Source organism: Pezoporus wallicus, unplaced genomic scaffold, assembly GCF_028554395.1.
Source record: "Pezoporus wallicus isolate ANWC-B61680 ecotype Strahan unplaced genomic scaffold, APGP_CSIRO_Pwel_v1 scaffold_7107, whole genome shotgun sequence".
Taxonomy (NCBI): Eukaryota; Metazoa; Chordata; class Aves; order Psittaciformes; family Psittacidae; genus Pezoporus; species Pezoporus wallicus.
Genome location: NW_026642114.1, coordinates 1,419,402 through 1,442,814, shown reverse-complemented (window position 1 = coordinate 1,442,814; position 23,413 = coordinate 1,419,402). Strand labels below are relative to the sequence as shown.

At 50.3% G+C, this 23,413-nt stretch overlaps 1 protein-coding gene across 1 annotated transcript; it reads right to left on the bottom strand.

The window, feature by feature from the left end:
* Nucleotides 1–9,998: 9,998 nt before the first annotated feature.
* GLUL (glutamate-ammonia ligase) lies at nt 9,999–15,984 on the bottom strand. The gene is made up of 7 exons (XM_057427235.1): nt 15,960–15,984; nt 14,638–14,828; nt 13,227–13,388; nt 12,813–12,959; nt 12,215–12,342; nt 11,843–12,042; nt 9,999–10,870 (listed from the first exon to the last, which is right to left on the bottom strand). Exons 2-7 carry the CDS (start codon nt 14,801–14,803, stop codon nt 10,552–10,554), a joined length of 1,122 nt encoding a protein of 373 aa, XP_057283218.1. The 5' UTR covers nt 14,804–14,828; nt 15,960–15,984; the 3' UTR covers nt 9,999–10,551.
* Between the last annotated feature and the right edge of the window lie 7,429 nt (nt 15,985–23,413).

Genomic DNA, 23,413 nt, shown 5'->3' with positions numbered 1-23,413 from the left:
AGCAAAATACGATCACTTTCAGAAGATCATCATGATCTTTGTTCACACTCTCACCTCCCTGCTTAGAAAAAGCCCACCTGGAAAAAAAAGATTGCCCTTGGATATTAAACAGCTGCAGCTCTTATAAAACATCAGCTGGGGGGTACTCAAAAGGAAAGTAGATGCAAATCAGTGGAGAACTTTGCTGCCTGAATCTTGCTTGGCTGCCCTCAGCACTGTCGGGCAGTTTGGAAACTGTGAGCTAGGCTAGGATGGAAGCTCATGCCTCTCCCACCAGAACAAGCTCCCAAGGCAGCCCAGATCCTGGCCATCCCCATTGCTGTCCCACACTCAGGAGAGCAGCATGAGCCAAGCTAGGACCCAGTGAGGTTGTGTACGTGGCTGTTCAGATCCCAGTTTGCACGGGTGCTCTGGGGAGTTAGCAATAACCATCATTTTCCTTGCGAACTGCCTTCGATCTCAGTATAATCGGGATGCTGAAAACATGGGTCCTATGCCTCACTTTTCCTTTTAAATACAGAGCTGCTCTGCAGAGCCGGTCTGTCTGCTACACCATCTGTAAAATAGCACCAGACTCAAAAAGAAACCAAAAGCAAACAAAACCCAGAATTTCCCCCAAAACCCCAAACTAACCAAAACCCCCAAAGGAGGTGGCCTTGCTAAACACAGTTAATCCTACAGAGGCTGATTTCTAGAACAGCAGGGGTATGCCTTGGGTCTCAGCCTGCCTCACACACAGCTGGTTGCGGCGGACTTGCTGATGTGTGGGTAGGAGGAGCCAAAGCAGGGCTCGGATGGTGTGTGCCCTCCCGGGTTAAAACTACAGCGTACAGCTGGTTGCTCACAAGCTCTAGCTCCAGCAGTTGGTGAGAGACTTCTTTCAGGCAGTGCACTTCCCCCCCCCCCCCCCCAAGTTAATCATTTCGTTGATCCCGCTGACAACAGACTGCAGAAACAGAAATTAGCTCGCCCTTTGCCTGGCCTTGTTACTCAGCAGTTCCTGGCTCTCCTCCTCTGGGGACTTCCCTGTACCCAGCTGCCACTGCAGGGACCCACAGACTGTGCGAGTATCCCGCAAGCCACAGGGACCAAGGCGGGCAAGAGGTTAAACTGGGAGCCTGCCCACGAGACTGGTTTGATCAGTCTGGTGGCCCTGTCCTAGTAAAGGCGGAAACAGGAGCTGTGTCCAACACCGGGGACTCAGGGCAGTAATCCGGGAAGCAAGGAAGAGCACACCTTGCTCAAATCCCAATCCACTTCAATCAGAGCAGTAGCCCCAACACAGCCTGAACTGCAGTTCATGAAGCACCATCCTGCCTGAAGTGCCATGCAGTGACAGCCAAGTACAGCATCCTTTAGCCCGTCTCCAGCAGCTATGTTACGTGGTGGTAGGCAATTAAATAGCATCTCATTTCCCCCTAGGGCAAGCAAAACAATATTCCTCCCTGTCTCTGCAAGAGGAAAGAGATGGGAAGGATACAGGGTGGAGTAAAAATTAATGAGGTGCCTTCCCAGTTTTCAATTCTCTCTTGCCACATAGGGTTTAATGGTTGGAAAGCAATCTGAAATGAGCAGATGTCAACAGCACTGGAAAAGTGCACCCATGCAAATGAGTCATAAACCCAGCACACCCAACTGACCCTACAGACGGAGCAGATATGTACAAGACAATAAACCCTGTGCAGCTCCTAGCAAAGAGAAACCAAGTCAGGCAGAAAAGGCCATCCGTGTGCGTGATTTATTCAGTGCCTTCCCCTCACCCCCACTGCTCCCATCACTGCTGTTTTCCACTTGCCACTGTGTTGAGGGGATATCCACATTGCTCTGGAGCAGCCACCTTGGTCGCTGTGGACATGGCAAGCCAGAGCCAACCAGCACAGGTACTGGGGACAGCACAGCCAGGACTGAAGCATTTGTTTATTCAGCAAGGGGCAGAGGGATGTGCAAAGCAGAGGAAAATCTCCAATAGTAGCAAGATGATGGACACAGTGCCTCTGACAGCAAAGTTCCATTAAGCTCCTCAGGACTAAGAACCAAATCCACAGGGTGAGGGGAACAAACAAAACACCTGAAACAAAGCAAACAAAAACAACCAAACAAAAAAATCAGTGTTTTCCTATGGAGGAAGATTGCATGTTTCCTCATTATCAAAATATAACAAATGGCCCAAAGAAAGAAAAACAAACAAAAAACAAAAAAACAAACAAACAAACAAAAAACACAAAAAAACCCCAACAAAAATACAACAAAAAAAAAACAACAACAAAAAAAACACCCCAAAACCCCAAATGCAAAACTAACCAGACAAAAATCCTCACATCCGAACATGTTCCTTCCCCTTCAGCTCCTCTCAGCCTTCTCCAATCTTCCATATCCTTCTCATCCCACTCTGAGCTAACAGTTAGTGCATTAGTGGACAGACAGAGCAGAGGGATGGGAAAGTTGAGATGAGCATTGAGAGGAGTCACTGTTTTAACTAATTCAGCACACAGAGCTGCTTTGCTCTGACCTGTCCTTTCTTCTGTGCAGAGGACAGGTCTGAATGAGAGTATGGGGTAGTGCTGGTATGGGGGGGTCCAGCATGGCCTGGGGGTCCAGCAGCAGAGGGGCAAGTGTCTGCAGGCATCTGAGGCAGAGGGATGACTCCTGCTGTGCTGGGGAGATGGACCAGTGGTGATGGACCAGAGGCTGAATTTTGGCTAAGGTGTCACTGGCTCCCACCCAAGACATCCCATGACACCAGGGGCCCACTCTGTTTGCACAGGCGCCTTGGAGAGTGATACGGCTCAGCTAAAGCCCATTAGAAACCCATTCACCTTGGTCTTGCAGGTGTGGTACAGAACCCATGTGGCACCACTGCCTTCCCCCCATCCCAGTCTCTGCATGGAGATTTATGCTTTACTGAGACCAGATCTTCCAGACGAAGCTCCCTTTTTATGAGCTTCATGACCTTCTCCAGCAGAAGCTCCCCAGCAAGCCCCAGCTGCCTCTTTGCAAGACATGGAGAAGGGCTGTCTTTTATTTCAAGAGGAACCATGTAGACTTATGCCTACGCATGCACAGGCTCAAACTGCATGGCTGGCTCCTTCCCAGGTGCTTTGGAGCACAATGGGTGGCTCACAAGAGTGACTCAGAGCTCTTCTGCTCCAAGCATGCCAAAGCCCAGATGAAACACCCCACTCTGACCAGGACATTTCCATGGCACAGACTGCTAGCATGCCACAAACTTTAGGATGCTCTTTAGTGCCAAACCACCACCCCTGGAGTGTTCCTGGCTCCTGGTACACAGGACACACCTCCAAATCTGTGCACACCCACAAAACAGTGCAGAGGACAGCCCTGCTAGAGACTACCTCCTTCCCCAGCCAGCTTCACAAGCAGCTTTCTTCATCCTAGAGGGATTACAGATAAAAACCTTCCAGGCCAAAGCAGTTCCATCTCTTAATGAAATGCTTCCTCACAGGTCTATAGCTCATATTGACAGTGTCACCCACTGATCACTGGCAGAGTTGTTTGCCAGAAGGGAAGGCATCCATGTTACAGTGAAAACATTTTAAAGAGCGGATGGAGATCTTGCCAGGAGAGCCAGCCACAAGGGGAGGTGATAAAAATGGAGCCAGTTAATCACCCTGCATGTGTTATCTGTCTGGGTGGAAAATAGTCTGAAAATATCTGGTATTACAGAGCAAGCGCATAGTTTTCAATGATTCAGCCAGCTGAAGCCATGGCCTCCAACTTTCAGAGACAGGCTAAGCCCATCTCTAAGCTCAGCTGTTCCCAGGCAGCTTTCTAAATGGAAACAGCATTCAGACAACATAGCCCTGAGCAGAGCTATTCCCACCTTGAACTTGGTGGCTTGAACTTAGGAGCCCCTTAAAACAGAGAAGATGTTGAATAGACTGATTTTGTGGTTGACAGAAATGCTGGTCCTAGCATTTTACCAAATACCTGCTGGCCAGCATGCTTTCCAGAATCCTATGGGTTCAGCTCAGTAGGAGAGGAGGATCCTTTTCAGTTGCTTTCCCAGTATTTTAGGCATCTTGGCCAAGCTCTATCATCTCAGGACTTCATTGCCCAGAAGTAGCTGGGCAATACAGCCAGCTGCCCAGCATCTCCATGAGCAACGCAGATGGGCTTGAGCCACCAGCTTTGTGATGAGAAAAAGCAGCCTAAACCTGGACCTTATTAATGATTTTCATTTTAACAGTGTGTTTGGCACTGGGGAAAGCTGCCAGCAAAAACTGTGGAGTCTAATATCTCATCCACCCACAGGACATAAAAACACACATCAAGGCATTGCTGCTATCAGCTTCATCTAAAACCCAAGTTTCCTTCTGAACCCACACAACCCATGCCCAATCATACTGGGTCCTGAAGGTCATCAATCCTGAGCTCAGGAGCTACAGGCAGTGGGCTCAGGTTGATGGGGAGCCAACAAATACCCTGACAAGCAGCCATTGCTGTCCTGCACCCTACACCCAGACAGGCTGGTGCCTCAGAGACCTGTGGGTGCAGGATCTCCAGGGCTCCCCCAGGTCCTGGGTGGAGAAGGGTCACATCCTGCAGATGTGGCACTCTGGAGGGCAGTCAGTGGTGGGACAGATGGAGAAGCTGCTTGCACAAATGTGGTCTTCCCCAGGCTCTGCAACCTGCCTGCTTTCCATGCCAGCATGGCAACCCACCTTTCCACTGTTTTTCAAGCTAGAATAGTTGAAATCTCCACTTCCATTTTTCTCCCCCAATAGCCTTTCTGAGAAAGTGCAATCAAACCACAGAGCACAGAGAGTTCAACAAACAAGGGGAGGAGAGGAAGGCCTCTCAAGACGTGGTGTGCATGTCTGGGGCAACCCTCGTAGCAGCCAAGGAAAGGGCTTGCTGAGAGGAGCCATGGGCATAACCTGTTCACAAAGGAAAGCAGGGCTGCCGTGGCAACTAGCTGGCTCCACCTGGGGCAAGGGATTAGAAACCTTGGCACAGCCCTTCTGTTCCTCCCAGCAAACAAACTGTGGCTGGAGGCAGGGATTAAACCCACCGGCAGAGGAATGCAGCTCCTTCCCCCTGCAGAGTCCAAGTTGGCACCACATTCCCACTTAAGACATGGCTTACATAACGCAGCTTATGAAAGCAAATAGCCCAGCCGTGCCAGCCTGCGGGCAGACTAGGACAGAGAGGAAAAAAGAGTAATATTTTGGCTGAGGTAAGGCCTCGCTACACCCCTGCACTGCTACCCATGCAGCAGTGTTGCGCCATCTCACCCAGGGAGGAGGAAAGGAGCATCGAGGGAGAAGGCTTAAGAGAGGCAAAGGGCCTAGTCCTACAGGACTGTGAAGAGCTGCAGCCCTAGTGCTCATTCTGCAGCCACAGAATATGGATTTTCCTCCTAATTTCCCCCGCTGACCCTGGGTTTCTCCACAGCCAGGCAGGTTCCCATTGAGGTCAACCTATGTATGCTCTGCATACAAGGCCACTTCAAGTTTCTGGGGCTAACCCACAAGAAGCACCCAGCCCCAGATCTCATTTCTTCTTCCAGCAGCTGGAAGAGGTCTTAGAATCATAGAATCGTAGAATCATAGAATAGTTAGGGTTGGAAAGGACCTTAAGATCATCAAGTTCCAACCCCCCTGCCATGGGCAGGGACACCTCACACTAAACCATATCACCCAAGGCCTCGTCCAACCTGGACTTGAACACTGCCAGGGATGGAGCATTCACAACCTCCCTGGGCAACCTATTCCAGTGCCTCACCACCCTAACAGGAAAGAATTTCCTCCTTATATCCAATCTAAACTTCCCCTGTTTAAGTTTTAACCCATTACCCCTTGTCCTATCACTACAGTCTCTAATGAAGAGTCCCTCCTCAGCATCCCTATAGGCCCCCTTCAGATACTGGAAGGCTGCTATGAGGTCTCCACGCAGCCTTCTCTTCTCCAGGCTGAACAGCCCCAACTTCCTCAGCCTGTCTTCATACGGGAGGTGCTCCAGTCCCCTGATCATCCTCGTGGCCCTCCTCTGGACTTGTTCCAACAGTTCCATGTCCTTTTTATGTTGAGGACACCAGAACTGCACACAATACTCCAGTTGAGGTCTCACGAGAGCAGAGTAGAGGGGCAGGATCACCTCCTTCGACCTGCTGGTCATGCTCCTTTTGATGCAGCCCAGGATACAGTTGGCTTTCTGGGCTGCAAGCGCACACTGCAGCCGGCTCATGTTCATTTTCTCATCAACCAACACCCCCAAGTCCTTCTCCGCAGGGCTGCTCTGAATCTCTTCTCTGCCCAACCTGTAGCTGTGCCTGGGATTGCTCCGACCCAGGTGTAGGACCTTGCACTTGGCATGGTTAAACTTCATGAGGTTGGCATCAGCCCCCCTCACAAGTGTGTCAAGGTCCCTCTGGATGACATTCCTTCCCTCCAGCGTATCAACCGAACCACACAGCTTGGTGTCATCGGCAAACTTGCTGAGGGCGCACTCAATCCCACTGTCCATGTCAGCGACGAAGATGTTAAACAAGACCAGTCCCAACACCAATCCCTGAGGGACACCACTCGTTACTGGTCTCCTCCCACTGGGGCTGGAGACCCTGGAAACTCTTCAATGTGGAGAGCAGCAGGGTTGGGTCTGCTCAGAGCTCTTCTCTGTATGTTCTCATCAAAGATCATTGCACAAGAGAGGGGGACAGTCCCAAAACACCCCGCAGCACTAGCTCATAGCAGAGTCACAAGGAACAAACTGAGATCACCATTTCTTCATGAACCAGGCAATTAATAAGAAACACCTTTAAAATTCCAGATGGGTCATTACTCAGTGACTGATGTCCCACACAGTCTACATGACCTCAGGAAAAGCTATTTGTCTCCAATATTGCAAGTTCTACAGATGGACTCGCCCCTTTATCAGCAAACAAAGAGTCAGGATTCAATTTAGAGCTAGCATAGTGAAACCAGACACTGCACATAGATGGGCAGTCCCAGTAGCAGAGCCAGGAGAGCCACTCGTGCATGGAGGACCTACTCATGAGCCACCCTAGCTCTGTCTGGCTTTTTCAGTCAGCTGGGGATGCAGGGTCAGACCTGAGGAGATTTCTCCTTTCAAGAGCTGCCACTTGTTTCCTAAGCAGCTGTCCTCAGTTTAATCAGTAACTGTACAAGTGGCATGAAATCCCAGCTCAGCTGAAGCCAAATTACTGATATCCATGACAGCAGGATTCCCCTCCTGCTCTACTGCCTTTCTCATCTGGCTCACACAAGAAACTACCAACCCACCACACTTGACCTGTTCACCATGGGCTGGGCTACAGCACCTTTACAGAGCATGCCCTGGCCTCCTTCAAAAGGCCAGAGGACCTCCAGCTCCTCTTCTATGACTCCACACTAATGCCGATGAACAGTGAGTACAGATCTCAGCCACGACTTTTCTGCACACTGTATTGGAGGAGCTGTCTCCAGGAGGCATTTCAAGAGAGCAAAGTAGGACTACTCACATAACATGAGGTTCAAACATAAACAGAGTCTCTTGCAGAGCTATGCAAATCACCCTTTCAGTAGCCTGTGTCTGGCTCCCTTCCTGGGACCAAACCCTTCCCATCCTCCACTGCAGAAAGAGATGCAGGACAGTCACATGGGCCAATATCAACATCCCAGGAAAAGAGAAAAACAGAGACGTAGAGAAATAAAAACTATTTTCTCTAGCAACAAGAAGTGCCTTTCTTCCCTGCCAGGTAACAGCATCCAGAAGACAGCTCAGCAAAACCTTACCCACCTACCACTAGCTGATTTCTCCTCTAGAAGCTGTGTTCAGGAAGAGAGGTGGTCAGACCCGGAGTTTGCGTAAGGATGAAAAGGCTGATCTACAACAAAGATGAAATAGTGCTAAAAATTATTAAAAGGGAAAAAAAAAAAAAAAAGGGAAGTGGTATATGGATACTGGAGCAGCATCAGGGCACTCTGGGAGTGTGTAAAGGTAGAAGAAACCCAAGGAGACACACCTGATTCATCCGGCTTTTCAGAAAGAGTAAAGCCCTCATATCCTCATGGTAATTGGGCTGGCACAGTTCAGTGTTAAAAGATGCTGCAAGTAAGATCTTGATTAGCTCATTTGCTGCAGGCTATATTTGAAGGGAGCTGTGGCTAATCTTATTTTGATTGCCTTAAAATTCAGTTATGAGGAAAAGTCTGGTGAGCAGATATATTAATCGTCTTGGAGCAGCCTTGTCTCCTGAGCTGGTGTTTGGTTGAAAGGGAACAAAACCAACATGCACTTCAAAAAGCTGGTGCTACTTTTGACTCCTTCATTCACAGCAGCTCCTCATGCTCCAATGTGCCTAGCAAACCCTTTGGGGCCAATATGTGCATTTTCTTGTATTCAGTGAACATTTCTATACCATTGTGCACATTTTAAGGATGTGTGATTAAACAGGAAAAGGAGATTCTCTTCCTCATGAAAAACTAAGATTAAAAGTAAAAATGTTTTATATAAATACATAAGCAGCAAATTTAGTTTCTGAAGGTTTCAGGCTCAATTTAGCAAGAGTTCCACAGCCTTAAGAGGGAGCCCCTCTACCCTGTATAGCTGGGAAATGGTGTTTAGGTAACTGCAAAGCAGACTCAACAGGAGGCTTTAGGGACAAAAAAAAAAAAAAAAAAAAAAGAAAAATCAGAAAACAATGTCTAAAGAGTTCTTTCTCCTTCTAATTCATTTTAACTTTTTACATATTTTTTATTCATTATCTGGAAAGTCTTTTTTGCAGCACAATGTTGTTTATGGAGCAGCATTTTCTCCATAGGGAGAGCGGGAAAGGGTCCTCTTCCACAAACCCTTTTTTTTGTGGTTTGCTGGAATTTTGTTTTCTGTGGGATTTCTAAATCCTGTAGAACTTGTATGGAGGAGGCTGGAAAGATTCACAAACGCCCATACTTATCCCATAACCCTCTCTATGGATGGTCACAAGCTCAGTCCCTTTCCCACACCAAGAAAAGCCCACTCCAGTCACAGCTGGAGAAACAACCATCACCTACAAAACCCCATTTTCTGGGGAGCACACACAGATTGCAAGACCACTGCCCAAAAAACCCACCCCACAAATGAAAGCCAAAGCCTACCCACTATCAGGGTCAAATTCCCTTCAAACAGTGAAGGCAACATGCATACAAAGGCAGCTGCCAGGCTGAATCACAAGAATGATGCACAAGTCAGAATTAAGATTTTGTTTTTTATTGTAAAAAAAAAAAAAAACAACAACCCCCAAAAAAACTAACAACTATTCAGCAGAAATCCAAATGCAACAGAATAGAAATGGCACCATCTAAGATACCCGAATGTAAAATTCTGGGACATCTGAACTCACCAGCACAAGCTGGGAGGTGCCTGGGCTGGCCAGGAGGGACAGGTGGCCTCTCTCTTCTCCTAGCCCCCATCACAGCTGGAAAGCAGGCAGCCCAGCAGCCAAGACACAACAGTGACATTAATGGTCTCGGTAAAACCACTCAGCTTTAGAAACTAAGAACCTTGGGAAATTAAAAAAAAAAAAAAAAGTAGTATCTGAAACTTTTTTTTTTCCTTTATCAAAAGCCCTGCTTTAGTGACATGCTAACCCTGCTGGAAAGGTAAAACATCCACAGCTCTGACCAGAATGCAGTCGACTGGTCAGCTCTAAGTTCAAGACAACTTTCCTCCTGTTGATCTACACGCTAATGAGCACACTGCAGCTGCTCTAGTTACGGGCTTCCAGAGTCTGGGAACTACCTCTTGCAAATTCCAATCCATGCCGAAACAAATCTCATCCAAGTCTCATCCACTCATCTCACCCTCAGTCCCACCTGGTGGCCCTCTGACCACATCCACAGCAGCTCTGCCTGCTCCAACTGGGTAAGCCATCTATTTTGTATTTTTTTAAAGAAACACTTTATATATAATTTTTTTGTCGTTTTTATATTTAAATATAAAAATACTACTTCACTCTGTGTTATGAGACAGAGATCAGGTGACTTGCAGTGACAGAACCACTCCTGTGCGTAGCTCAATGTGCCAGACAATTACCTGGAACCTCAGAGCAACTAGAGGGTGAAGATCTCCCCATCACACAATACAGCTAGGAGCACATAGGGCTACATCATAGCTCCTGTCTTCCCTTCTCTACAGAATGGAACCAACCTTAGAGAACCATTAGTCTGCAGAGAGCCAGCAGCGGAGGCAACAAGCCAAATTTGATCCTTGGGGAAGTCAACTGTAGTTTTAAGCTTTCCACTCACCTACCAGCTTTTTGCCTGTGTAGTCTGTTCCTGGAAGCCACTGGATCTCGCAAGATGTTCACATGAATTAGACAAAAAATAAAACAGTGGTTAAAACTTCTCTAACATCCTCTCCTTGTCTTCTGAAGAGTCAACGACAAGCAGAAATTGATATAACTAAATTTGCCCTCCTCCCTACCTCAAGACAACAAGAGTTACTGAGACACAAAATGTGTTATCCTGTACCCTTGGGATTACACCTAGAAGGGAAGTTTAGGGGAGTGGGAAGTGTGGAGGGGAGGTGATGCCTATGGGCGCAGTCTGCTTAGTTTTTGTACTCAAAAGGCTCATCTCCAGTTTCGTTGAGGAGACATGTGCGGATGAGGGCCTCTGTCACAGCGTAAGGATCACAGTTGGCAGAGGGTCGACGGTCCTCAAAGTAGCCCTTCTTCTCCTGGCCCACATTCCTGGGGATACGGATGCTGGCACCGCGATTGGCCACGCCAGCGGAGAACTCATGGATGTTGGATGTCTCGTGGAAACCAGTCAGGCGCCTGGCATTGTCGAGCCCCCCTTTGGGGTCGTAGGCACGGATGTGGTACTGGTGACGCTTGCTCAGCTTCTCAATGGCCTCTTCAATGTACCTGCAAAGGAAGCAAGGAAGAGGGGAAGACACAGTGAGTGTCTGATGGATGGTACAACTGAGCCACTTGACTTGTGTCAAAGTGACAAGAGAGTCATTGCTGTCCCCAAGCCATTTCATGATGAAGCCTTAAGCTCTACAACCTCAACACAGGGCTTCTCTCCACTCCTACCACTGACCCAGGCTGGTTCTTGGAAAAGAATCCCCATGGCCAAATCCCACAGGGTCCTTCAGTAGTGCTGTGTGTGAGACAAGACCAGCTCAATCCCTTGCTAAATCCCAAAGGCACGCTGCCACTGGAGAACTTGCTCTCAGAGCAGAGACTGCTTAACAGGTAAGTTTCTATTCAGGAAGCTCACAAGCCAACCTGGTCACAGGCTGGCTCATTATCTCAAGACATCACTATGGTTAAGTCAAGAAAACAGCTGCTAGAAGTAATCCCTTCATAGAACTCTACTGCAACCCAGTGCTGTAAGGTCCCTGACTGCTGTCAGTACATCAGTCTCATACAGGAACTCGGGTTTTACATTTCCAGGATCTTCATGTTTAAGAAAACACAGCATTTGCTTCCACAGCCTGGTCCAGGCAGAAGCAAATGGTCCTTCTTTTTCATCATGGTTATTAAAAAGAGGAAGAAAAAAAAAACCAACTAAAAATCAAACAAACAAAAAAACCCACCAAACTATGCCGAGTTTATTTTTTTGTCTGCTCCCAGCACTGGCAGATCAAGAACTGGACAGCCTGTTATGAACAGCTGCACCCTGGCCACCTGTGCTTCTGTCAGAAGCACACAAAACCCACAAAAAAACTTGAAACAACCCACCAAAAAACAAGCATCCAGAAGGAAGTCTCAAACATGCCAAACTGACATCTCCCATGTCATCAAAAGCTCTGCAAAAAGCTCACTGCTAGCAACCAAGTCCAGCCTGAAGCCTAGTGAAGAGATGCTACCAGCCCAGCTCAAAACACTTACTTGAGACCTCCTTCTTCCCTCATGCTCTTGGTGCTGAAGTTGGTATGACAGCCAGCACCGTTCCAGTTCCCAGGGATGGGTTTGGGATCGAAAGACACAACAACACCGAAGTCTTCACACACCCGATGGAGGATGAAGCGTGCAATCCAGAGGTGATCCCCCATCTCAATCCCTTCACATGGTCCCACCTGGAACTCCCACTACAAGGAGGAGGAGTCACAGACTTAGTGGTGCAGCCACTTGCTGTAAGGCATTTCCCATCCCCTTATGCTCCGATCATTGATAGAACAAAACAAATCGGAGCACGCAGCAATCTGCTGCCTGGATTTTTTCTGTACTAGTTCATTATTTGAGGCATTTGAAACAATTTACCTGGGCTGGCATCACTTCTGCATTGGTTCCTCCAATTTTAACACCAGCATAAAGGCACGCTCGGTAGTGGGCCTCCACAATGTCTCTGCCATAGGCTTTATCTGCCCCTACACCACAGTAGTATGGACCTGCAACAGCACAGGTGAACAGCAAGGGGAAAGTGAGTTTCTAGAAAGAAAAAGGCTTAAATTCAGTGAAGACTGAGGACAGAGAGAAGAACTCTCCAAATGCTTCAGATGCGTAGAAAAGTCCCAAAATCTGTTTTTCATGGAAGCACTAATAAAGCAGAGCACTGATGAGAGCAAGTCCCTCTGAGAGTCTGGGCTTGTGCTCTGTAGTGCTGGACATGAGTTTAAGTCACCTGCAGACTATCAAACCAAGCAGCAAATCTGGTTGTGGACAGTCACCATCTTAGCTTTTCCGTAACAATCTTAATCTCATGGTTTAGTTTTTGCTAATATCCTGCTTGCTATTGTCCATCTTCAGCTCAGGAAACCCCTACAAATCTTTCAGTTTGCCTGAACCACTTAAGCCATGTTGTACTGATTAGAATTCAAGCACTCCTGAGTTGATCCAGCGCAGACTCCATGAAGATTACCTTGGGGTCCAGGGAAGCCATTGGAAGGCCATCCAAATGGATGTCCATCTGTCCCCAGAAGAGTGTACTCTTGCTCCATCCCAAACCAGGGATGCTGGTTGGATACCATATCCATAATTCGTCTGCAGGTGTGTCGGAGATTTGACTCTAGAATGAAAAAGCAACATAAGCCTTATTAGCATTTTCACCTCCAATCCCCATTTCCACAATGTTCGCAGTCTGACTCCCAGCAATATCAGTGAAGAATCCCACGGCCAGCCCTTTCTCCACCACCATCACTTCATTTGCCTTTTACCTTCAGGGCAGGGATTATTACTGTGTCATGCATAACACTAAGGACATGATCAACATTTGGGCATGTCTCCCTCTCCCCTTCCCAGAAACACCACCTCCAGCAGAAAAAGGTCCATTCACCTGCAGACTGCCGGTTGTACTTGAAGACCTCACAGAGAACTAGTTTATTTGGATCCTTGCGAAAAGGGTCCCGAAACATGGCAGCAGGTCGCAGGTACATGTCACTGTTGGAGCCTTCAGCCTGGAAGGTGCTGGAGCCATCAAAATTCCACTCAGGGAGATCTGGAGCAGAGAAGAAGCCACAGTGACCTAAGGTCCCCAGGCACCAAGAGGATGGTCCCCCTGCTGCCCTTCAGTAGTACAAGGGTGAAGATGTTTATAGGGAACAGGCCTATGATAGGTTTAATCCCAGCTCAGCTATTTTAGTTCCAAAGGGGGGAAGCAAAACAAACCAACAATCAACTCACAAAAACATGGAACACCAAAACAAGAGAAAAACAAGGGAGTGCAACTTCCCAGCCACCCAGGAAAACACGATGAGCTGGGCTGCTGGCCAAACTCAAGCAAACCGAGCAGCACTGAGAATGTTTCCCATGTCACAATAACCATGGGGATGAGCAGAATACCCAGTCTCCTCACAGAGGTAGCTGGGCAAGCTGGAAAAGGTCAGAGCATAAGACATGTTCAAGCTGTATGAAGGAGAGGAGCCATTAAATATCCCGTATTCATGCTGCATGGTCTGGAGAATGTGGGACAGCAAATCACATGTAGGTGGAATCTCATATGAAGCAGAACTATGGCCAGCTTTCCCCTTCAGCCATCCATCCAGGCTGGGCACTGCCCTCCAGGTCAAAGCACAGCAGGGGCAGTGAACTCCACTAGGCAATGTTATCTCCTCCATACCCTAGGGGGAAAGTGGGAGGATGGGAAACACAAAGATTTCAAAGGAGCTGTGCCAACCACTCCCTTAGAGGGAGAAGGGGAGAGAAGAGAAAGGGAAAAAAAGAAGGAAAAAAAAAAAAGAAAAAAGATAGTTCTGCTCAGTCACACACAGCATTTTCATTTCATAACCGTCTCCTGCCAGCACCATGGCAACCTGGGGAAAATCCTAATGCTATTATTGTGTAAGCTGGGACTGTTTGTTCTGAGGGACACAAGCTCTTAATTACACCGGATAGCTCCATTCTTTCCCCTCCACTTTCTTCTGCCAAACTACTTCCGGCCAAAACGAGTACTCAAGAGTCAATGAGCCGCCGAGCCCCTGCCAGCAGCCCCCTCCACAGCAGGACAGTGCCAGGGGCTGGCTCCCAGTCCCAGGCATCTCACTGAAATGCCACATCTGGAGAGCTGGGAACATTCCCCTGGGCGATCTGGAGAAAGAGGTAACTGGATGGGGGTGAGGAGCAATGTTTTCTTCAAGTACCATTCTTCCACCATGAAAAGAGGAAAATGGCAACCCTTCTCTGGAACAGCCAAGCACAGCTGCTTTCTCCATGCAGCAAGAGACTGAATCCTGCACCTGCCCTCTCACCTTCAAGGCTCTTGGGCTCATGGTCCAGCGTGCGGGTTTTGCAGCGGAGGTGCTCCCCTGTCCCATCAATCCAGATGTACATGGCTTGGACCTTCTCTCCCTGCGGCAGCTTCATGTACATATGCTTAATGGCTTTGCTGAGTTGGGAGCTTGCCGAGGTGGCCATGGTTGTGGTCTGGATGAGGGGGTTCCTGCAGGGACGATACAAAACACAACCCCAAAGGTGAGCCCTTCCCTATCCTCCCAGACTTTTGATCCTCCAGCCAGGGAGGATCACGAGACAGCTTGGCCACAGGGCTCACTGCCATATCCAGCAGTTCCATGCCATTCTGCAGACAGAAAACAGCAGCCCAGAGAGATGCAAGCAGCTAGGAGAGCCCTGCTCCAGAAGTGATGCCTTCAGAGTACCATTAATACTCAAACTCTTATAACTAAAATAAACTAGTATCACTTATCTACCAAGTTCACAGCCTTCAAAAGCGCTCCTCAGCCCTGTGTGAACTTTTCACCTCCACACTCATCAGGCTCCAAAGCCAGGCTACTGAACAGGAAAGCTTAGCTGGAGCTTTCTTAACATTCGGTGAGGAGGACCTGCCAGCCCCAGCTGCTTTCTCAGATCAGCTGGCCTAAAGTTAAACAAGCCTCGTCTAGAAAAAAGGAGGAAGCGCAAATACAAGCAACAGGCAGCGCAAGCAACCTCTGAACAACCCAGGCAGCAGCCTCCAGGCAGCGATGGGGAAGGAGACTGAAGGGGCTCTGATCCCACACATCGAGAACTGCTGCATCTCTGGAAGTCCGGCACAGCCTGGAGCGGGGATCCCGGGGACAGCCAGCTCATGCGTGTCAGGACCAAAGCAGCAGTGTCTGCAAGAGCTTAGAAATGCCATCGACTTGTAAATGTGAAATGACTTGAAAAGTCACTCCAATACGTAGGCACATCTCTGCAGGGAGGCTCGGCTGCCCGGGCCAGCCCACCCTGCTACGGTGGCGCTCGCTGCCCGCCCGGGGAAGGTCCCCAAAAGCCCTACTCCCCTGCGAGCAGCGTCACCCACACGTTCGTTCCCCGACAGGGAGGCAATTTACGCAAGCAGCTCAGTACCCTCGTGAAAACAGAAACCTGCGAAAAGCATCTGTTCTCAAGAGAAAACTCGAGCTGCCTCTTCCCACACACACACACACACACACACAAACAGGAGCATTCCCCTCAAAGCTCTGCCCGCCGGCAGCGCGGCACAAAGCGGCGCTACCAACCCCCCCCCCCGAGGGGCTATAGCAGGGAAGGCGCTGTCGGGCGGCCCCCTCCCACCCCGCGGAGCCGTTACCTGCGCTCCACGGCAGCGGGCGCGACTCTCCCACGCTCAGCTCACAGGGCCGCACCCGCCGCCGCCGCTTTATGGCGCCACAGCGCCGGCCCCGCCGCACTGATTGGGCAGCGGCAGCGGCGGCCTGGCCGGGTGGACGAGGGGCCGCCACCCCGCCCCTCTCCTCCTCCTCCTGCGGCGGCGGCGGGGCTGAGCCATGCCCCCTCGACCCCGGGAGAATGGGAGAGCCTCTCGCTTCGGCCCTCACGGGGAGAGGAGGAGGAGGGTGGAGCGTTGGGTCCTCTGCTGTCCTCTCGGCCCCAAAAATAACCCCTCATCTCACAGAGGTTTGAGAAAGCGGCGGCGGGAGTAGGTCCAGGGCTTTCCGCGGGGTTTACATTAGCAGCTGCCTTTGCATAACTCTTAGGGATGGAAATCAGCCGCCGACGGTAAACAGGGCAGCGGGGAAGAAAGAGGGGGAGGAACTGGAGCCCCCTCTAACCCCTGGCCCAGGCTTGGTGCATAATTTTTGGGGGTGGGGGAACAGGCAGTGCCCTCGCAATCACCCCTTGCCCCTTGGAGTAAGTAACAGGCTCCGGCACCTGAATCCTCTGGATCCGAGCTAAGACCCTCGCTCCAGGAAACAGGATTGGTCCCTGTCACACAAGGGAGAAGAAATCTGCAAGCCCCACCGTGGGTGCAGGAGCACCCACTACAGAGGCACCCAGGTGGCAGGGGGCATCCTGCAAACTGCAGGCACTGCCCAGTATTTTTCCACCCCAGCAGCTTGCTCTTGCTGTCCCACCCCGCTCCTGTTCAGCTCTTTGCACCTCCCAACCCTGGCCCAATCGGTGGGGGAAGAGCAATGCCAACACTAGCAGAATGAGCTGTCACCCATGGGCACATACCTACATGCACACACAGGTAACAGGCCAAGTACCACCCACACACCTGCCTCGGGGTGACAGGATGCTGGGCTGCCCCATGCCAGCCTCGGGGGTTGGCACTCAAACTGGAGCACTGGAGCTGGACCCTCCTGCCAGAATCACCTTACTGAAGACACAGCCTCTCAACAGCCAGGGTCTGGGAGAAAAGTGGACAGGTAGCACTGGATCCTCAGCCAGGAGGAGGTGGAAGTGCTGGCTAAAGCTTCACCTTGATTTATTGCCCATCTCAAGAACCAGGTCTGCACCCTCCCTCTGGGGACAACCCCTCTTATTCTTTAACAGCACCTTGGATCAGCCGCAGCATGTGTTAATCCCCCGAGGCTGTCCAGAACCCAGATAAAGTGCTTTTCACCTCCCTGCATTGACTGGACAAGGCAGAGCTACCAAGCATGACAGAAACTTCCTGCCCCCAGAACCTCCTATGTATAAAGATGTCAATCCAGAAACAAATGCTATGTTTTACCCATAGAAATTAGCTCGGGATCTTACTGTCAGGCCAGGTTACCTGAATGTGGTTACCTGAATTCAGCAGCTCAGCTGATGCAAAAGGAGAGAGGAGCTGGTGCTGAGACCCAGTCAGGCCAGGAGAGATCCAAAATAGCTCCCATAAAAGGGGGCTGTCAAGCCACAGTGTAAAGTTGTTCCCAGCCCTTTTCCCCAGGTTTGCTGAGAGAGTTTGTTTAATCAGTACACTGACAGTTCCAATAGCTCCAGATTCTTAGAAATGTACTTGGTAGCTGCAAATTTCCCAGAAACTTTGGCACCAGTTAACAAGCCCAGGGCGTTCCCAGGTGGAAATCCCTGCAGTGCAGGGTGACCCTCTGAGCCTTAGGGCTGGGCAGCTTCTCTTTTCACTTGCTGAGCTCCGAAACACCCCGAGGAGAAGCAAAGAGGCAGAGACAGCTTTGCAATGTAAACATCTCCTCTCCATCCGATAAATACATTCCGGCCATCAAGCCACTGCCTGGGAGGGCCCCGCAGCGTGCGCAAGACTTTTCTGGTTGGGGTGGGAGCATGTGGCTCCCTGCCCCGGGGGAGGTTTGGTGGCAGGCCCCTGCCCTCTCCCTGTACGTGTTTACGAGCCAGCGGAGAAAAGCCGGGCGCCGCCGCTGCGGGGCCAGCGCCCTCTCCCGGGAGGCCGGCGGGGAAGAAACGTACCCTTGCCGGCTCGCAGGGCTCCCGGCAGCTTGTTTACCGCCTGCCGTCCCCACCTCCTCTCCGGGCTGTCGGGTTTTTTTGGGAAACACGGCTCAGCCTGTGCCTTCTGCCAGCTGCGTGCTCCAGTGACCCTTATTGTCGCCAGCGTTCAACGAGACAAAAACCTCATCGGGGAGCTGTGGAAGGCACGGTGCCAACAGGTGACACCTCCCAGCAGTGGACTTAAATCAGCCTTCAAAGGGCCCCGCTCTAAACACGCAGCGAGCCGGCCAGAGACAATGCGCCGCTCCAGGGGCGAGCCCAAACTGGCTCACGTTTTTTCTTTCTTCCTCCTATTAATTCGTGGGAACACCTTTATTCGCCTGCCCCGGCACTTCCCTCCGGCACAGTTTATATCCTGCGACAATCGCCAGGGTTGGAAAGCACCTGGTGAGCTGCGTGCGTGGGTCAGGGCTGGACTGGCCAGGCTTCTGCCTCCAAGGCAGCAATGCAAACACGGAAGGGACATCACACAGCTGGAACAGAGGTCTCTGGTCTCTCCAGGAGAGGTCTGGGGACCAGGACTGTTGAGTCTCTCACAGTTGGCATGAGATGTGCCTGCTCTTACGTGTGCCCAGTCCATTACTACCCCAGCATCTCTTTTTCCAACCCCAGCCAGGAGCCAAGCAGCAAGGGGTCATGTGCTGTGCCTTTCTGGGGCTGCTGTCCATGTCTGTCCCTGTCCATGTGACCCCCCCCATCCCTGACCTCATATTCCCCCTGGGCAGCCCTGGCTGCCTTGCACCCACCCCCCCTGCCCCTACCACCCCAAAAGTGTAGCCTCATAAATTTGGGAATACCTTAAAATGCAGAAATGTCACACCATGAGGAGGACAGGATGCAATTCAGCATCAAAAGGCAGGATACTAAACTTCCCTGTGGCTCAGGCCTTGGGGCATGTGGCTGCTGGTTTTGCTGCTGCAGTGCTAGGACTCTTTCCCAGCACCCTGGGGCCATCTCAAAGGGTGGCCAGACCCTGCAGCTGAAGAGCTTGTCAACTCTGGGATCAGATTGTGGATCTGTTCTGCAAAGCCCAGGTACCCATTTGCTTTTCAGCAGCACTAACAAAAAAAAAAGACCAAACAACCAAATCAAACAAACAAAAAAATCTCAAACAGAAATGACTGAATTTTCTTCTTTTTTTTTTTTTTTTTTAAATAGAGATGTCACAAGAAGGAGGAATGGTCCATTTTGTTGTGACTGGTTAGATCGCAGGAGGAAGTGTGATGCACCCAAAATGGCCCTGCTACCAGCAATGACACAGCTGGAAGGAGGGATGAGCACAGGATCATAGAATCATAGAATATTTTGGGTTGGAAGGGACCTTTAAAGGTCAGCAGGGACATCTTCAGCATCTCTCCTCTCCCCATGCCCAACAGCTAAGACGTTCCTGAATTCAGATACACCATTTTCAGGCACATCTGGGAAAGCACTTTGGGTTTCAAGGGCCTGCATAAAGACATAGGCTGGATGTCCTGATGCTGCACCACCTCCATCTCTACTTACTGGTGAGCACAGTTGCCTCTGCTTGGACCCATCCCAGTGTGCCCACTGCTACTGTGACCTCAGCTCTGAAGTGAGCTCATGGGGCTAGAGATACTAAAGATGCAGCCCCTTTTACCCTTTTACCAGCAAGGGCTGGAAAAATAAACCTAATGCCTCATCAAGACAAGCAGGCGCTTCATTTACAAGTTGCCCAGGTAAGACTGGAACAGCAGTCACTAACTGAGGACAGGGAGCTCACCATGGGCTGGGGAAATATGCACCGGGGAGGTGAGGGGGGACTGACCTTGTGCAAACAGCGGCAGCTGATGGGTGTCCCCTGGAGCGCTTCAGGAGGCTGACGAAACCCCCCAAGTCGGGGAGGCGGTAGCTGCTTGCCCGATAAGAGAACAAACATTGCACACTCCGTAGCAGGCTCATGGTCTCTTTGAAGATGCTGCCCGGGTCAAGGGTAGCTGAGGTCTGGTGACCCTGGGGGCTTTTGGAGGCAGAGCAGGTTACCTGGGCTGCATAGAAGGGCAATTGAAGAAATAAAATTAATAAATAAAACCACGCAGAAGCATATGCAAAGAAAACAAAAAAAGCTCCCTCCCCATGCAGCTCAGCACCCATGACACATTTAGGGAACAGGGGCCTCAACCAGGAAAGCCTTGCCCAGCCTCCTCCTCTCCCATTGCTTGCACCTCCCTCTTGACCCCTTTCTCAGCCACCTTGGTGACGGTCACTGTGCTGGATGCCCACTTTGCTACCCCTCACAGGAAACCATGGCATTGCTTCATCCTGCAGCAGTCCCCCTCCCTTGCCTCCCCCAGGAGGGCTCTTTACAGGAGGGGCATTGCGGCTGCCAGCTTCAAGCTGTTTTGGCAGCAACTCTAGCAGGCAGCACTTACCTCTTGCTGGCTCTGCCCTGCACACGTGCAGACCTTGTACAGAGGCTGAGTGTCTTCGGTGAGCAGGGTCTGCCACCGGGAAGCACGTGCTTGCCTTCAAAAGCAACCGGGGAAGCTGGAAGATGAGAACGTCCGGGGCAGGCGGGATTTGAGACCTAGAAATTGCTTGGCTCAGTTTGCTCTGTACAAGGGTGGAGAATATCCCAGGGAGCACTCAGCACATGTCTTCCCCTGCAGTTGGAAGTCAGTCACAGTGTGCAGGGTTGTTTTTGTTGGGTTTTTCTGTCTGTTTTTATTAGTGCTGTTCACACTGCTAAATGCACTCCCAGCTAGGTCAGGGCCATGTTAGCTGGGGCTGGCAGATAATTTCAGCCCAGTATACTTCACAGCTCTGTAAGTGAGAGTGCAGAAATCCTCACATTGCTGCCCAAGTGGATTAAGTGGTAGGATCCAAGCCCAACATTGTAAATTATAAAACAGAACTGCAAAGTGCTGTTGTCCATATCCCTTCCTTATGACTGAACTAGGTCCCCATCCTGCCTCAACACATATTTAACCTGGACCTGTAAAGTCAACACACCCGGACACTGATGTAAGGTTACACAAGTGATTTTGCCTTGGCTGGAGAAGAGGGAGGCAAACACAGAGCATGCTGCAGGGGCTGTCAGGTGTAACAGGTCAGAGCCGAGCCTTCATGGTCTGCCCCAAGCAAGGAAACTACAGACAGATGGCAATAGGCTCAAAAATGCCTCTAATTAATATAAGGAAATACCAGAGATGTCCTTGCTAAGCAAACAAGTCTACACACCCAGGGGACTGAGCATGAAAATCATACATTAAAAATAATTCTAGTATGTTCAAGAAAGGAATTCATATTTAAAGTTGAACTGTGATACCTGAAACCTCAGACAATTCCTTAAAAACTTTAAATTTTAACGTGCTATGGGCCAAAAAGTAATACACCCATTGCTAACAGTCTTTGAGGTGTCCTGAACTGTTTATATGAGAACAGGCTGAGGCTGTATGGAGAGAAACAAAACAAAACAAACAATCTTTCCCCGAAAGATCACTTTGAGCATGTAATACCTATGCTAGACAGAGAGCGGGTTTGTGCAGCAAGGTGCTTGCACCACTCCCTTGTGCTGGGGCTTTTCAGCTTGCAAGGATTTTAGACCATCAGCTGAGACCAAAAGTAATGTCGAGATATTCAGGGTTGCCATGGGTTGGTGGGTACCAACTGGAGCTGTGGGGGAAATAGCCCCACCATCCCTCCCGCCCCAAAAAGGACAGGTTGGCCTGCCTGGGGAGGCTGCAAGCAGCCAGTGACTGCAGGCAGTGAGGCTGACCCTGTGATCAGTCAGCCTTGGACTTTGCCATACTGGTTTATGTTAGGCAAGGATAAGAAACCCAGACCCATCCCCTCTGCCACCCCAGAAGTGTGATGCTCTGCCCTGGCAGAGGCAGCCTCAGGTCTGCGAAGGGTGGGCTGCTCCCCATGCTAGGGGATCATAGAATCATAGAATAGTTAGGGTTGGAAAGGACCTTAAGATCATCTAGTTCCAACCCCCCTGCCATGGGCAGGGACACCTCACACTAAACCATGTCACCCAAGGCTCTGTCCAACCTGGCCTTGGACACAGCCATGGATGGAGCATTCACAGCTTCCTTAGGCAACCCATTCCAGTGCCTCACCACCCCCACAGTAAATGCAGGACGCAGGTAATTTGGACTCAGACCGGGGGGAGTGAGGCCCTTCTGACGTGTCTGGTGTTGCAACCCTACCCTTATCTACGTATAAATAGGGTCCAGCCACTCTGCACTCTTCTCTGAGATCTCTTCACAGGGAGCAGCTCTCCTGGTCTGTACTCGTGTGTCCACCTATTTTTAAAGCCTCTTTTTTCTTTCCTGCAGGTTAGGCTGAGTGGAGCTCCATCCTGCCAGACCTCTTGGGGAGAGACTCCATGGAAATTGCTCTGTACACTCCCAGAGTAACCGTGTTGGCCTGTTTCTGCTCACAACCTTGGTCCTTTCCCAGCAGAAACCAGAACAGCCCCAGTGAGGTCAGTTCAGAGCTGAACAGGCATCAGCAGAGCTGCATCAGTCTCTGTGTATGGACATCTGTTCAATTTCCAACTGGAAAATGTACTTTTTTGACAGTTACAACCTTTTCATGAGGACTTTTGAGTCTTTCGTGTGTGTGACAGCCACACCAGCTCATCCCTAATGCTCTTTTCATCTCTCGGACTTAGCACCACAAATAGGTTTGAATTTGTGAACAGAGCAACACCTCCCCAGGGTCTCACAGAACTCCTTCTGCCTAGCACCACTAGGTCAAGCAGATGTTTTAAGGCTCATGGCTGCTCCTTCCCCATGTTAGTTTGGGGTATGGCATAGTGACCAGCTTATATCCCCAGGCTGTGACGGAAGGAAGGTGAGTGTGCATCCCCAAGGGACTGTGCTCAGCCCCATCCTAGAGCTGTCCCTGCTCAGCAGCTGATGCAGGGCAGGCGTTGCCAAGCTATCCTGCAGCAGTGCACAAGTCAGTCGTCACCCTCACCTCCCAAACCCAAAACATCACCAAAAGGAGAACATCCCTTCATTGTCACCACCAGAACATGCATCTCACATGAACCCTGAGGACATGCACACCACTTAACTGCTGCTAAACCCAACAGCTTTAACCACGTGAACTAATACAATATAGCCAGTGCCTTGCAGTGTGGCAGAACATGACCTCCCCAAGTCACACGTGTGCACAGGCGGTTCAGGCATGATCTCTAACATGCCTTCGCAAGTCTGTCATGTCCCTTCTGGCTTGGTATAGCACCAGTTATGCTCTTTGCACAGAACAGCGCAGTGATGCACAAAGGAATGAGCTGACTTACTCAGCGTTAGAGAGCAAGTCGGTGCCAGTAGGCCAAGACTGACACCCTGGGGT

What these genes read in the sequence shown, in the direction of transcription:
- GLUL (XM_057427235.1), bottom strand. Translation starts at nt 14,803, where the DNA reads ATGGCCACCTCGGCAAGCTCCCAACTCAGCAAAGCCATTAAGCATATG. An exon ending in GTACAACCGGCAGTCTGCAG is followed by an intron (nt 12,960 to 13,226) that starts GTGAATGGACCT and finishes TTTTCATTCTAG; the next exon opens with AGTCAAATCTCCGACACACC. An exon ending in AGGGAAGAAGGAGGTCTCAA is followed by an intron (nt 10,871 to 11,842) that starts GTAAGTGTTTTG and finishes CTTCCTTTGCAG; the next exon opens with GTACATTGAAGAGGCCATTG.